Source organism: Bombina bombina, chromosome 8 (genome assembly GCF_027579735.1).
Source record: "Bombina bombina isolate aBomBom1 chromosome 8, aBomBom1.pri, whole genome shotgun sequence".
Lineage (NCBI taxonomy): Eukaryota > Metazoa > Chordata > Amphibia > Anura > Bombinatoridae > Bombina > Bombina bombina.
This window is the reverse complement of record NC_069506.1, coordinates 185,232,115-185,249,322: the sequence shown is the minus strand read 5'-3', so window position 1 is coordinate 185,249,322 and position 17,208 is coordinate 185,232,115. Positions and strand designations below refer to the sequence as shown.

Here is a 17,208-nt window from a genome sequence, read left to right as displayed (position 1 = left end):
GAGAACCTGGGTTATGCTTGCTTATTGGTGGGTAAATGTAAGCCTCCAATAAACAAGCACTATCCATGGTACTGAACCTAAAATAGGCTGGCTGCTAAGATTTACATTCATGCTTTTAAAATAGATAGCAAGATAACAAATAAAAATTGATAATAGGAGTAAATTAGAAAGTTGCTTAAAATGTCCCTTTAACGTCCATTTGAATTCCGCAAAACCAAATAACTGTCTCTCAGACCATCCCAGGTCTTTTCTGCAGATGCAGCCGAGATAACACTGCCATCTAGTGGCATCCTAGTGGAAATAATTGTTCTGTTAATAAAGAAAAAAAAATCTTGTTCTAAAGAATACAGGTCAGTGAGGTAGAATTCTTGTCAGCAGTATTTTACTTTCACAACAAATTAGACACTCCCCCTTTTCCTGCAACGTGCACGCTGCAAAAAACTGAGGCACTAACTCACTGTTTCTTGTTCTTTCTAGATTTGTTTAGAAGCTTTCTTTTTTCTTTTTTAAGGTTATGGCAACTAAATGGGGCATCTGTTCTGTGGGAAAAATCAGCCAAGACTTCATGGGGGCCCTGGGGACTTTGCCAGCAGAAGATCATCAGGTGAGTGCAGTAGCTAAAACTGGCACAGAGAATGAAGTGGGTGCTGCTAAACATTTCATGGCTGATTACTGGTGACTGAACCAGAATTCCTTCTTATACATCCTGGAACAGTATGACAATGAATACAGAGATTTATATGTATGTATGGGGTCTTACTTAAAGAGGCTGACCATATTGCCGCTTTAAAAAGGGACACATATGAAAAATACATATGTCAGGGCTATTTAAAGAAATGCTTTGAATCATGTTCTGTTATAAGAACCCTGACATATGTATTTTTCATATGTGTCTCTTTTTAAAGCGGCAATATGGGCAGCCTCAACTCAAAATGTTTTATTGTTTAAAAAGATAGATAATCCCTTTATTACCCATTCCCCAGTTTTGCACAGCTAACATGGTTATATTAATACACTTTTTACCTCTGTGATTACCTTGTATCTAAACCGTTTTTGATAGGAACCTGATCACATGACTTTTTATTTATTATCTATTTACTTGCATTTTATCAAATTAGTGCAGTGTCTGCCACAACCCACGGGCGTTAGTACAATTTTATCTATATGGCTCACATGAACTAGCACTCCCCTGTTGTGAAAAGCTACTAAAAAAGCATGTGATAAGAGGCTGCCTTTAGTGGCTTAGAAACAGGAAGAAATTAAGAGGTTTAGAGGTTATAAAGAATATTAATATAACAATGTTGGTTGTGCAAAGCTGGGGAATGGTTAGTAAAGGCGTTATCTATCTTTTTAAACAATAACAATTTTGGTGTTGACTATCCCTTTAAAGAGAAATTAAACCCATTTGTTTCATGATTAAGATAAAGTGAACAATTTTTACAAACACTTTCCAATATACTTCTTTTACAACATTTAATTTGTTATCCTTTGTTAAAAGTAAGCTCATGAACGTGCACACATCTGGTACACTATATGACATCAGTTATGCAAGAATGCTTTTAATAGTTTTATACATTGTGCACACACTGCTGCCACCTAGTGCTCAAAAGTATTCTTTTAAAATTGCTAATATATAGTGTGCACATGATGTACCTAAGTATGCTCTTTAACAAATGATACAGAGAGAATTAAAGGGATACTAAACCCAAATTTTTTTCTTTCATGATTCAGATAGAGCATGCAATTTTAAGCAACTTTCTAATTTATTCCTATTATCAATTTTTCTTCATTCTCTTGTTATCTTTATTTGAAAAAGAAGGCATCTAAGCTAAGGAGCCAGACAATTTTTGATTCAGAACCTTGGACAGCATTTAGCCACCAATCAGCAAGCACAACCCAGGTTGTGAACAAAAAAATGGGCTGGCTTCTAAACTTACATTCTTGCTTTTCAAATAAAGTTAGCAAGAGAATGAAGAAAAAGTAATAATAGGAGTAAATTAGAAAGTTGCTTAAAATGACATGCGCTATCTGAATCATGAAAGATAAAATTTGGGTTCAGTGTCCCTTTAAATAAGGGACAGTAAATGTAAAATATTTTTTTAAAAGATAGGTAAGTCTCCTTTTTTTTTAATGCACTGGCTGTTTGAATGCTACTTATATTAACTAGTGTGCTCTAAGTAAATGCACCTTGTTATCAGTACAAATAGAGGTACAACATAATAAGCATATACTCAGCTGCTGCCTTAATCAAATCAATGGCAATAGAACAATCAAGACAGCCCTTTAAAAGTTTTTCTTCTATGATCAAATTTGCATCATTCTCTTTGTATTCTTTGTTAAAAGAGAAGTGATGCACTACTGAATACATCAGGTGAGCCAATGTAAAGAGGCATTTATGTGCAGCCACCAATCGACATCTAGCTCCCAGTAGTGCATTGCTGCTCCTGAACCTACCTAGGTTTAATTTTCAACAAAATGATACCAAGAGAACAAAGCAAATTAGATAATATAAATACATTGGAAAGTTGTTTAAAATTGCATGCTCTCTCTGAATCATGAAAGTTTAATTTTGAGTTTACTGTTATTTTAAAGGGACAGTCTAGTCAAAAATAAACTTTTATTATTCAGATAGGGCACGTCATTTTAAACAACTTTCCAATATAAATTTATCATCTATTTTGCTTTGTCCTCTTGGTATTCTAAGTTGAAAGCTAAACCTAGGAGGTTCATATGTTAATTTCTTAGACCTTAAAGGCCACCTCTTAACTGAATGGATTTTTACAGTTTTTCACCTCTAGAGGGTGTTAGTTCATGTGTGTCATATAGATAACACTGTGCTCACGCACGTGGAGTTACCTAGGAGTCAGCACTGATTGGCTACAATGCAAGTCTGTAAAAAGAACTGAAATAAGGGGGCAGTTTGCAGAGGCTTAGATACAAGATAATCACAGAGGTAAAAAGTGTATTAATATAACTGTGTTGGTTATGCAAAATAGGGAATGGGAAATAAAGGGATTATCTATCTTATAAAACAATTAAAATTCTGGTGTAGACTGTCCCTTTAAAGTGTATGACTTCATTAAAGGGACAGTCTACACCAGAATGTTTATTGTTTTAAAAGATCGATAATCCCTTTATTACCCATTCCCCAGTTTTGCATAACCAACACAGTTATAATAATATACTTTTAACCTCTGTGATTATCTTGTATCTAAGCCTCTGCAAACTGCCCCTTTTTTCAGTTCTTTTGACAGACTTGCAGTCTAGCCAATCAGTGCCTGTTTCCAGATAGCTTCACGTGCACGAGCACAGTGTTATCTATATGAAATACGTGAACTAAGACCCTCTAGTGTGAAAAACTGTTAAAATGCAATCTGAAAAGAGGTGGGCTTCAAGGTCTAAGAAATTAGCATATGAACCTCCTAGGTTAAGCTTTCAACTAAGAATACCAAGAGAACAAAGCAAAATTGGTGATAAAAGTAAATTGGAAAATTGTTTAAAATGACGTGCCCTATCTGAATCATGAAAGTTTATTTTGGCCTAGACTGTCCCTTTAAGGTCTTGGGTTACGTATCTATAATAATGCTGAAGTCAAATATATTTTCTGTCTCATCTTTAATTTAGATTTTTGTAATGGACCTCTCGTTTATTGAGAGGCTTTAAATAACTCTTTTTTGTGTGTGTGTAAAACATTTTAGTTTTATCCCACGCTCCCTAGAGGGGCTAAAACAGCGAAATCTGTCACCTGTGTTTTCAAAATGCTGCAATATTTGCTTTTTTGTCCTCTCTACGGAGAGTGGGAAAAAGCATAATTCTTACACAGTTTAAAGGGACACTTTATAACTTTCAGGATTCAGATAGAGCTGAAAGATACCAAGAGAATGAAGAAAATTTGATAATAGGAGTAAATTAGAAAGTTGCTTAAAACTGCATGCTGTGTCTGGATCATGAAAGAACTATCCCTTTAATGTCTTTTAATTGGAATATTACTTGTATTTGAGGGATTAAGAACCTTTGTTCATATTTAACTAATGTAAAATTTGAGTGGAATGATTAGTAGAATCTTGCATGAGTTTCTGGATTTCACTAATATAAAATGAATATAATATTAATAGGAAAACATAATTTGCTTTTTCTTATAAGCTCTGATTTCCTCCAGATAGACGGCAAAAATATTTATTTTCATGTCCATAAAAGAAATGTACAAGCTTAGCTGTTTCCTCTAAATTCCATCAGATATATATTTATATGTATGTATTTTATAATCCACAGGCAGTAGCGGTGGCAGCTAGAGATCTAAATCGTGCTAAAGACTTTGCTACCAGCCATAACATACCAAAGGTGTATGGTTCATATGAGGAACTTGCTAAGGATCCCAATATTGGTGAGAAGCAGTGTTAACCTTTAACAGTCACATTGTATACATTTAAAGTTTTGAGTTTAATGTCCCTTTAAATACAGTTGTAGTTAACAGGACATGGGTAGCAACTCATCATGCCAATGAATGAAAGAGCAGCAATTAAACATGTAGTAAGCTTAAGTAGATGTTATTTAAATGAATATTGAAACTACTAGAAAATACATATATGTGCACGAAGGATACTGCGGTATACATGTGCACTGTCTGGTAAGAACAACTTCCATTTGTACTGGTAAACAAGGATTGACTGGGACCAAAAATAGTACCAGGTATTTTAAGGCTGAGCAGCCCACTCCTTTCCCTTTTGTTATTGAACAATACCCCAAAACTGACAAGTATAATAATTTGCTAATAGGATTTACAAAAACATTTAAAGTTTGTAAAACCCTCCTGTCCCTGTATTTTTTAATCGGTTGTCATTAAAAATAAATAGAAATGTAATAAAAAAAGGAGCTATTGAAGTTCACATTTAAATAAATGTTAGCACTTTTCATCTCATGGATGTTGCCCATCAAAGGAAAATAACACACAGAGACATAACACACAGAGACATAACACACAGAGACATAACACACAGAGACATAACACACAGAGACATAACACACAGAGACATAACACACAGAGACATAACACACAGAGACATAACACACAGAGACATAACACACAGAGACATAACACACAGAGACATAACACACAGAGACATAACACACAGAGACATAACACACAGAGACATAACACACAGAGACATAACACACAGAGACATAACACACAGAGACATAACACACAGAGACATAAATTAAACAGGTACCATCAAGAGGAGGTGCTGCTCTGTGACAGTCTTCCCTCCTCTTTGGTTAGCCCACACCAGAAAATATGCATTTGTGCAGCCTTGCTGTACCAATATGTGGCAGCTTTTCCAGTATAACAACACTGTGGCAGCCATCTTGGAAACCTTGCAACCATAAAGGCAAATTCATACACTTTTAATATCCTATGATTTATCTTTTGCTGGTGGATGGGAACACAGAGGGGCCAGACATGATGTAGGTGGAGCCTAACTGAAGGGCAGAAGGGGCCCCTAGATGTGTGGGCCCATTCTTAACTGAGACCCCTGTAGTTACATCCCTGTCCAAGGGCTGGCCCTGCATTATACACAAATAATCATGCTGGTGATCATGCAGGGCAAATGCGCTGTATGCCCTATGATCAGTCCAGGTCTGTTGGTAAAGAGGGACATGCCTCCTTAAAGGGACACTGTACACCAATTTTCATATAACTCCATGTAATAGAAACTACTATAAAGAATATGATGCACAGATACTGATCTAAAAATCCAGTATAAAACCTTTTAAAAACGTCTTAAAAGCTTCCAGTTTAGCACTGTTGATGGGGTTAGGCTGGGACACCCACTTAAAGGATCTGGGAAAACAAGTATAGCAAACACTCCTCCCTTCCCTGTATATGAAGACAGATTATACAAACAGGAGAAATAAGGGAAATCTTTAAATATTCCCTTTTCACAATTTAAATATTACCTTTTCACAATTCTGTGGTAAGAGTTAAATTAAATAGTGATAATGTAAAGAGTCATTGTAGCATAAATTATGTGTTATTAAAAGGGGGTTAACCAACCCATAGCTTCACCCTAACAATAGTGTGTAGCCCAGCAAAATCAGTATTGTTATACATTCAAACCTCAAAAGAGTCATTATACCTTTTTTTTTTTTGCTATATTTTGCTCCCGTTAACACGATGACTGACTGTTGCTTAGTACTGTTTCCTACATAAATCATGTGACCAGAAACAGTAGCAACCTGATACCTCCAAGCAGTAGTAGCATTTTCAGGCAGATGATAAAGATAGAGAGATTGAATTAAGCTAAAAGCAACATAGAAAAAGATATTGATAGGAAAACAAATGAGTCACAAAATGTTGGCATTGCTGGGGGTTAAAGGGCCACTAAACCCAAAATCTTTCTTTCATGATTCAGATAGAGAATAGAAATTTAAACAACATTACAATTTACTTCCATTATTTATTTTGCTTCATTTTTTAGATATCCTTAGTTGAAGAAAAAGCAATGCACATGGTGAGCCAATCACACGAGGCTTCTATGTGCAGCAACCAATCTAAAAAGCAATCTAGATATGCTTTTCAGCAAAGAATATCAAGAGAATAAAACAAATTAGATAATAGAAGTACATTAGAAAGATGTTTAAAATAGCATTCTCTTTCTCAATCATTAAAGAAAAAATGTGGGTCTCATGTCCTTTTAATTTAATGTGTAGAGCACTGGTTTTTTAAACCTGTCCTCAAGTCTCCATAACAGGCCAGATTTTGAGGATATCTGAACCGTAGCACAGGTGAAATAATCAGCTGCTCTCACTCAAGGTGATCCTGAAAATCTGACCTGTTAGGGAGGTCCAAAGACAGGTTTGAAAACCAGTGCTCTAGAGGCACAAAACACAGGTGAAATCCATAGTCATTCAACTAATTTTCCAATGCTAGCATTTTACAATGATATGAGTTATACTGTGTTATTGCTTTGCAGATATTATCTATGTTGGGGCACTGCATACTGTCCATCGGGATGTGGTGTTGATGTTCATGCAGAATGGGAAAAATGTCCTTTGTGAAAAACCACTGGCCATGAATTCTGGAGAAGTCAGAGAGCTCATCTCAGCCGCTAAGGAACATAATGTATTTTTAATGGAGGTATGTGCCTTTGTTGATATTTTATATTGTATGATTTATAATTAAAGAACAATGGGGTTATATCTAAAAGGAAAGATAGACTGAACAATATTAATAGATGTAAATATGAAACAGCAGTATTAGAAGATGTTAAAATATTTCTGCATAAAAATAAATAAAATATGTTTAAAATGATATATAATCTTAATCTACCACGATATGTATGTTTGTGTACAATTGCAATGCAGTGGCTGATAGCAATGTGATACTGGTGAAAAAAACACAATAATACACGTACATTAAATGGTCAAAAGTCTATCTTAAAGGGACAGGAAAGTTAACATTCTTTTTCATGGTTAAGATAAACCATTTGAAGAAACTTTACAATTTCTCAGTTATGTTCAATTACTTATATTATCAAATTCTTTGTTCTCTTAGTATACTTTGTTAAAAGGCATACCTAGGTAGGCTCAGAAGTAGCAGTGCACTACTGGGAGCTAGCTAGTGATGACTATGCACATATGCTTCTTGTCTTTGTCTTACCAGATGTGTTGAGCTAGCTCCCATCAGTGCATTATGTGCTAACTTTGTTTAAAACCTTACATATCCAGAGGATATATTCGTACCAAACTGAGTAGTTGTTTATACAGCTTTATTAGTTATATTGTAAATGTTCTTAAACCATTTGTTGTTCTATCACTGGTGTGCAGGCTTTGTGGAGCCGTTTCTTTCCTGCTTATGAGCAAATACGAACCCTCTTATCCCAGAACGCTATTGGGGATGTGAAGGTAGTAAGGGCCGAATTTGGTTATGACCTGCAGAATGTTCAACGAGTGGTGCAGAAAGAACTTGGAGGAGGAGCCCTGTTGGACATTGGCTGCTACTGTATACAGTTTGCATTGATGGTCTTCAATGGGGAGGTACCTGAGTCTGTGACAGCTAAAGGTTTCCTCCATGAGACCGGTAAGTTTTCAAATATCACTTATCACAAACCATTAGTAGCACAAACATAAAGTGTATCCAAGACAACTTTAACAGAAAATGCAAGTGAAATGAAACTTTTGTGATTAAGGTAGTGCATACAATAAAAACATATTTTCCATTTGCTTTTTTTTGTCAAATGTACTTTTGAGCTCTCTATATGTATAACATTGTTACAAACATTGTTGCAAACACTGGTGCCATATAAGGCTCTAGACACTCTTGAACCTTTCTACGTGTGTACTCATGGAAAGGAACACAGTTTCAACATACAATATCAAGGAAGAGAGGTAATTTATGTAACATAAGTCATTTGTTTTCAATAGTACGCACTCTTTCAAAGTCATAAAAGTTACATTTTGACTTTTACTTCTATTATCAAATTTACTTAATTCTCTTGGTATCCTATCATATTAATTATGTAAAATACTATTTTAAGCGGAAAAAATGGTCAAATATCTAGGAAGAAGTGCAAATAAATGATAATAAATAGTTGTAGGTGTCCACAGAAGGGCACTAGCAACCCCCACCCCCCAAACGTGGCTTCCCACCACCACTCCCAGGCACTACGGCAGCTCCAGATGGCCGCACCCCCGGCAGCCTGATCCCACTCATGACACACCTGCGGCACACCCATTCTTGACCTCCCTTCAAAGCCCTGCCTACAAATCACAGGTGGGCCTCCTAAATGTGCCCGTTTTGAAGACCTTATGATTTTAGAATATCAGTATTACATTTTTCATTCTTTTCTTTTTGTGTCCTGTATTTCAATGTCTGCGGTTTACAGCTACTTTTCACAACAATCAAACTTTGGGAAGAATAATTTTTACCAACATCTGGTGAACCAGATACAAGGTGCGTTTCACTTTTCTCAGGAGCGTGACCTTTATGGCCCAAGCTGTCAACAAAGAGTGACAGAAGACCTTGTCCTCAATCAAGACACAGACCTGAGGTCAAGTAGAGATGACACTCTAGGATATCTTAAGATATGTATTAATCCTTCTTATGCTATTGGCGACCAAATATGACAGACATGTCATGATTGGTATCAGAATAATCCTCATGGTGTTACAATGGGACTAATTATAAGTGTATATGTTCAGTATATACCTAAATAAATTGTAATGGTTTCCTATAACTTCAGCCAAGGCTTGCAATTTAGTTTATAGCCTGCCATAAAAAGAGTTGGTTACTGTCCTTGCCCACACTCTGGAAGGGGCCTGGCCAGAAACCTGACCTTAGAAAAAAATTTATTTAATAGTGACTTCAGCAAAATAGTATTGTTATTCTACATGGGGGGCTGCGGAGAACAGCGTAAGTGACCATCTTTCTTGACAAGCTCCCTCGGATCAGAGATCTAAGCTAGTACACTATTAGATTTGGTTATTTTACTCTTTTTTATTTTAAATGATAGTTATGTCAGTGGCATCACTAGGGTTGGTGTCACCCAGTGCGGTAAGTTATGGTGTCACCCCCCTCCCCCCAGATAGCAGAAACACAAAAACACAGGCACACACACATAGAAACACTCAGACACACTTAAAAACACACACAGATGCACACACAAACACTCGGAAACACCCTCAGACCCACACAGAACTTAGACACACACACACACAAACACTCAGACACACACACATACAAAATATGTAAACTGCACTGCATTAATTATAAAACTCATGCCTAGAGCTGCTCCCCGGCTCAGCAGAGCATCAAATGAAAGATAAACAGAGCACTAAAGAAAAGGTTTAGGCGCGCAAACTATGAAAATTCTGCTCTCTGACTCTGTTCCAAATCTGTCAGTGCACAGCCCCGGGCCGCGTGCCTACCGCTTCTTATGGCCAATCACCTCTGCACTCTGCCCACCCACAGACCCCCGCTCACCCTCCCCTCCTACCTCTCCAGTGTGCACTTAGTGTACTGTAACCGTACCGGTCTGATGGGCATCATACATGGCTCCTTCACTTTAGAGACAGTGTAAGACAGTCATGCGGTCAGGTGCCAGGCATCCCCCTCACGATTTCCCTGTTCCCGTTAAGAGAGACAGCACAGTAGTGAGTGACTCCACTGCTCCACACATCAGTGAGCACAGATAGGCAGGCAGGTTTAGGCTAGCAGCGCAACTTCGCAAGCCCCACGGCATGCCCACAACATTCATAGTGAAAATAGGCAGGGGAGGAGCAAAGTACAAACAAGCAAAAGCAGCCTGGAAAACTATTTGTGGAAATTGCAGCGCTGGCTCAAGGGGCAAAAAAATTAAGTGTCTACAACTTCCCCAGTCCCACTAATGTTCACAAATGCTGGCCCCTCTAATAATAAAATCTATGCATCTCTACATTGTATTTCTTTGAATTTCAATAATATTTAAAAAAAAAAAATTCTGGTGGTGTCACCCCCTGGAGGCCCGCACCCCCCTAGTAATGCCACTGAGTTTTGTGTGTAATTTCGTTTCATTCCTTTTTTTATATAAATGCACCATTATTTTTGTTCATAATAAATATTCCTTTATTAAGTTTATGCCTTTGTCTAATATATGTACTACGTTACCAAAGAAACTAGTAATAACAGTAGTGTGTTTTTTTTAGATTGATTTTTGCCAAATTGTGTTTTGGGGTTTTTTAATCTGTTAGTGTGTGTTTTTCCTTAGGATTTCCAGCAGAGATTTTTTTTTAGTGTGAGTGGCATTATAAAGGGAAGATTGGGCATTTTCTGGATCTAGTATAGACTAGAGAGTGTTTTGTTAACCCTTGCACCCACTGAACTAAGTCAGAAGCTTGCCTGGAGTGGCTAGACTGTGACAAAGTGATGAAAGTTGAAAGGGTTGTTTAACCTTTTATGTGAAAAACTGATGGCTGTTGCCGGGTTGGTTAACTCCTTTTCTGTTGAAGTCTCCCCAAGAAGAAATGTGTGGGGATGCCACTGCCAATAGTTATTCTAACTTTAAAAATTGGGGGGGTGCTAAAGAGGTCACCATGAAACTCGAGGGGAAACTTGGTACTAGTTAGCGAACATCATTACCTATTCCTGTTATTCTTATTTAAATCTTAATCCACTAGGGATGACAGCACACTTTCCTGAGTGGGGCAAGGAAAGAGACTAGCCAGGTCTCCACTGAACTGCAAACTATAACATTTTCAAGCCACCAAGTATCTTTTTTAAAAGACCTTCATTTTCTTAAGGCAGGGTCCATCAGTATGAAAGAATGAATAGATAGGAGCGCCAAAAAATAGGCAGGGTCTTATGTGATTGATAATTGTAGTTCTGATGCTAGACCCTAGGTTGGGATAGCATATATTGGATGTTTAGAAAAAATCCTTATATGAAATCATGTGTCATAAGGATAGACTTAGAAATTGGGTATGATGTGTTTAACAAAGAATATTTATTACAATTTGCACAAAATATCGTATAATTAAAAGCAATTAGGTACAATACACAGAATATTATATAGTTAAAAGACAATTAAGTACATGGATCCATGTGGATAAAATCCTATTTCATATAAATGTGTCCTAAAATGATCTAAAAACGAATATGGCTGTCTGAATGTTAAAATATTTGTGAGTCTCACATATACAGTATGGTGGTGAGGTCGTACTGGTGAGTGACCTCTCTAGTATAATAGACACAAAAATTGTGTGAAAAAAGTGCAATAATACCAATATAACAAAATTGCGGAGTCGAGATGGATCTTTGACCTTGATTGTCTCTATCCAAAAGGTCTAAATAACAAGGAAGACTTATCCCATCTCCTAAGCCTGAAGTGAACACATAACCATATTAATGTGAAACCGACTGCATGACAACAGAAAGGAACAAGGGAAAGAAGAAATCAGAAGAAGGACTCCCCCACCACAAAACATATATGGGAGTAAACGAAAGACAAAAACCTCACAAAATTCTGCACTTTAAAGCAGATACAGGAGGATACAAAAGATATAGATACAAAGACGAAGAACATGGACCCCAATATGGGTCACAAAAAAGGATGAATACACACCCTTTCAGATAACTCTAGAACATATTTGACATTAATCATAATTAACAGTTCTCCTTAAAATGTAGAGACCGTACCTAACATGTAGATAGTATGTTTTGTCAAATTAACCACATTTACCTTCTGAGTTCTGATTACCTTTTGTAATGTCCCATATCCCATCTGTCACATCACTATAAAGGAATTTATCCCATATGTTACATCCTAATACTCGTTAGCTGGCAGGCCTCCTCTTGCTCCAATGCCCTTACCTTTGGGTCACATAAACACACTCTTTTACAAAATGTCCCGTATTCCACTAGGACACCAATAATGAGCGACCAATAACATCCCATTGATGGGAATTCTTTATTTTTATTTTTATTTTTCATTTTTCTTTCGTTTTCATTTTATTATCCCTTTGGGTTATCTAAAGTATAAGAGACATAGAATAATCCACCACACAGTCACCAATTGATTTAGCGTGATTTCATTACATTTTATTACATTTCCAAGATTGGTAGATAAGTCTCTCCTTCGCTCAAATATCCTACACAATAGATCATGTAATACCTATAGAAAATAATCAATACACACCTATAGTAAGAATCCCACTCAACCCAATTTTTTCTGCCTTTGACATAGAGCAGGTTAATATAGAGGAGTTCAAGAGAAATAATTCACCCTTTTTTTTGGGGATACACCAGTCCACGATATTGTAATTGGAGAAATGGACTATATAAAGATTGCCAATTTTTTAAAATGTTTTTGAAACTAAAAAAACATGTATTTATGTGTTATTATTTTTTATTTAAGATTAATAGGCATATATTGTAACGATCTAGAATGACACATACCAACTAACTGTGTACCAAACACAATTAGGTGGTATGTCTTGTATCTGATACACACAAGAACTATGGAATCATGTGTTATAGTCTTGACCAATTGATCTCTTACTACACTAACATGGGATAGATACCCGGGAGAAACCGGAATACGGCTCTCCATTTCCGGCTTTAGGAAACTGTACCGGAAGTGAATTGGCCCACAAATCTTCCGTTTTTTTCGGAATTAAAATAGCCACTTTTGACACCTATAAAACACACATAAGATAGGCAGCAAATATACACTGACAGGAATCAAGTGGGCTGAATGGATCATATTCCTTTAATCGCTAAGCAGACATAATGCAAACATAACGCAAACATCTAGAAGAAACCGGAAGCCCTCTCCTCTCACACTTCCGGTTGTAGGGAACCACACCGGAAGTCACATCACTCTAAGCTCTTCCGGTCCTTAGAAACTACGACACCCGACAAATGCAATAGAAGTAGAAACAGGGGATAAAGAAACACTAATGGGAGACAATGTGGGATAATCAATTATCACTGCCCCTAAATAAAAAATGATATCGAAAAAGATGTCAAAAACCCACAAAAACGAAATAAACATTCGGTAAAACATGTAATCACTTCCGGTTCACTACTTCCGGTTTGACGTTTTTTGGCGCAAAATTTTGGCGCCACCAATACAGAGATGATTGGTCAAGTAAGGGTATATAAGTTCTAGCTCACCAACACCATTTATTAGTCTTGAGAAAGGCCTCCTTGGCAGGCCGAAACGCGTTGACAGATATATGGTGAGTTTTATTCCTACTAATTCTAAAATACCTAAACAGTATTACACTATGTTAGTATTTTCTATTTATAGGTCTTGAGGAATTTCCAGAGTATCCTTATCTTTTTCCACCATTTTTTACTATTTTATTTTTTCTACACATCGATCACACTTTTACACAATTTTTATATTTTTACACTTTGATCTTCAAACATTTTTTAGGACTTCTAACGCTTTTTAGGATTACAAACAAAGGATCTTCAAAGGACCATTATACCAAATGGACTGAATTCCAGGAACTTCCACACCTCCAACAATGACTTTATAATCACACCAACTAGTTTGAGTACACACCTGTTGTTCACAAAAGTTTTTTTTCAGCATTTTTTCAATATTTTCATAAAATAGCTTTTTGCGACTTGTTTTGATATACACATATATGTTTTTGTGGATCACATCCTTATTTGTATTTATTCACATGCTCACTATAACTGCTTTTGTAGATCTCATCTTTGGAGACTGTTTTTAAATATCTTTTGATCACAACGTTTACTTCTTTGTCCATTATACCAATTCCCTTTTTTCATTCTATTTTTTGTTATATTGGTATTATTGCACTTTTTTCACACAATTTTTGTGTCTATTATACTAGAGAGGTCACTCACCAGTACGACCTCACCACCATACTGTATATGTGAGACTCACAAATATTTTAACATTCAGACAGCCATATTCGTTTTTAGATCATTTTAGGACACATTTATATGAAATAGGATTTTATCCACATGGATCCATGTACTTAATTGTCTTTTAACTATATAATATTCTGTGTATTGTACCTAATTGCTTTTAATTATACGATATTTTGTGCAAATTGTAATAAATATTCTTTGTTAAACACATCATACCCAATTTCTAAGTCTATCCTTATGACACATGATTTCATATAGGGATTTTTTCTAAACATCCAATATATGCTATCCCAACCTAGGGTCTAGCATCAGAACTACAATTATCAATCACATAAGACCCTGCCTATTTTTTGGCGCTCCTATCTATTCATTCTTTCATATTCTATTAACCTAGTGGGTACTTGGGGGACCCACTATAGACAGGAGCAAGAGGTCACCAAACGCAGCGCTGTAAGATACCAATATTTCTAATTCTTCTCCTTCAGGGTCCATCAGTATAGCAAGCAAACAACGTTTCAAACCTGCAATAAGTTCTTAGTCATCACATGACATGACTAAGAACCTATCGCAGGTTTGAAACTGGCTGTTAAATGTGACTGTTTGCAATTCTTATTTAAATGCCTGTATCCACTATTTTTCCTCTCTCCTTGAAATTAATAGAACAATGTACTTATAAATAAAATGTACCACCTTACCTTATATATAATCACATTACAGAAATTGTGTTAATCACTGAGTTGGAAAGTTATGAGAATAATGATCACTCTTCCTAAAAGCAATAATGAGGGAGTGGAGCAATTTGTTTGTAAATAGCAATATATTGTTTAAATTGGGAATGCATAGTGAAAGCTATGGGTGTGATGGCTACGTCAGGTGTAATATGTGCCAGAATTGGGCCTAATGGACTGGACTCCTGTAAAGTTTGTTTGCTTGCTTTTTTATTTTTTATTCTATATCTTGAGACTCACTTAGGGCACAATGATCTAAAGCTCTCTGGGCTGACAAGATTATTTAAGAATGGTCACTAGCATTTCTATTTCACTGGTGGAATGATCTGAAGCCACTTTGTACCCTGAAAACAGGATGTCTTGCTAAGGGATTTATACTGCATTTTCATAAGGGAAGGAGTTACATACATTAAAGTGCACAATGAAAATCATAATTTTAAAAATCATAAAAAAATGAATAATTAAACCATTCACACAAAAAATACTCAGTAAACAATTGTATTGTTAAGGTGCATCAAAAATCATAACAAAATTGTTCATCAAAATTTGTATTTTACACAAATGCGCAAAAAAACCCCAACCAATTTGTACGTATAAGTACGGAATACAAAGCATAATTGTTGATTTTTCGTAAAATGAGCTGAACATGGACATTCCATGGGTGTGTATGAAATTGTCTCTCAAATCCCAGCATAATTATTTATATTTACATACTACAGATCTCACTGTTTTGTTTTGTTTTCGCAACTTAAAGGTGGCAAGCTTTTATCAAAATATTCAAAACACTAATTACTCTGAAAGGCAAACCTATGCATACAAAAATAACAGCAATTTTAAGGGATTGTGCACTGAAAACAGCATATTTTGATTTGTATTAGGCGTAATATTAATGGTTAGACATACGCTGGTTTCTTCCTGTGTACTTCTTATTATTTCTATGGTAGACATCTCACCCCTCATAGGGACAGACCATTTTCAAGCCAGGTTTGTCATGTTGTAGCTTGTGAACTTTTTATCATCAGTCCCTATGTATGCAAGAGAGTTCCAGGCATGTGGAAAGCCAAGATACGTATTTTATATAGAGTAATAAAAATGTGTTAGAGGAAATTAAATCTGTAGATTAGCAGAGCAGTGCCGGAGTTGAGTAGAAAGGTATATAGATATGAGGAAAGAAAATATAGAGGAATGTTTTGTTCAGTAGAAAAGTGTGAGCCAAATGCAGGAATTTGCAAAGAGGTAAGTAGTGACTAAAATAAATTGGTGACCGGGTTATACACTTGACTAGGGATCCTCTACATTTCTGATGCATTTATTACGTGATATTAATCAGTCATTTTTACAGGTGTTGAAGAAACCGTTACCATTATCCTTAAGTACTCAGGAAAACGCCAGGCTATCCTCACTTGCACAATTATGACCAACTTGCCAAACCAAGCAGCCATTTCTGGCTCCAAAGGAATAATTCAGGTATATGATTCTATGTATTTATGTATGTATGCACATGAGAATGTGCTACCGGGTTTGCGCATGAGTAGGGTGTTAGTTCCCCCCCCCCCCCCCCCACACACACACACCTTTTTTTTGCTCCATTAACTTCTATGGGGGAATACTTGAACGTGCACACGGTATTCTAAGTTCGGCTTTTTTGCGCTCACATCAGTTCTTCCTTACCATATAAATACATTCACTATAAGCATATGTCTCAGTTTAATTAATCTCCATATGTTCTATTTAAAATTACATTACTTTGTAATAATAAAATGTTGTAATATATTAGGAGTCAAATGAGCACCAACGTATCATGGCTTCTGAGCAAGACACAACTTCAGAATCAGAATAGTCCTATTGCCAAGTGAGCATGCGCACACAAGGAATGTTTCTTGATAAATGAGCTTCCATGTTACACATACAATATCACAACAGATACATAAGTTAAAAGAGATACAATGTAAAATATAAAAGACAATTACTAACACAGAATGACATTTTCTGGGAGTTAATACACTTATGTGAAAACAATGCAATATATACAAGAGACTGTATTACCATATAGAATTGCAGTAACAGTAAGGATTGCACTACAATGGTAGTGTTCCA

General features: G+C 36.1%; 1 protein-coding gene across 1 annotated transcript in view; it reads left to right on the top strand.

Moving 5' to 3' along the window:
• Positions 1 to 406: 406 nt before the first annotated feature.
• Positions 407 to 17,208, top strand: part of LOC128638086 (trans-1,2-dihydrobenzene-1,2-diol dehydrogenase) — a 22,100-nt gene continuing 5,298 nt past the window's right edge. Inside the window, exons 1-5 of the mRNA XM_053689948.1 lie at positions 407 to 604; positions 4,273 to 4,384; positions 6,972 to 7,135; positions 7,825 to 8,077; positions 16,454 to 16,578. Of these exons, the coding sequence (XP_053545923.1) occupies positions 515 to 604; positions 4,273 to 4,384; positions 6,972 to 7,135; positions 7,825 to 8,077; positions 16,454 to 16,578 (744 nt within the window). The 5' untranslated portion in view covers positions 407 to 514. The remainder of the gene's footprint in view (positions 605 to 4,272; positions 4,385 to 6,971; positions 7,136 to 7,824; positions 8,078 to 16,453; positions 16,579 to 17,208) is intronic.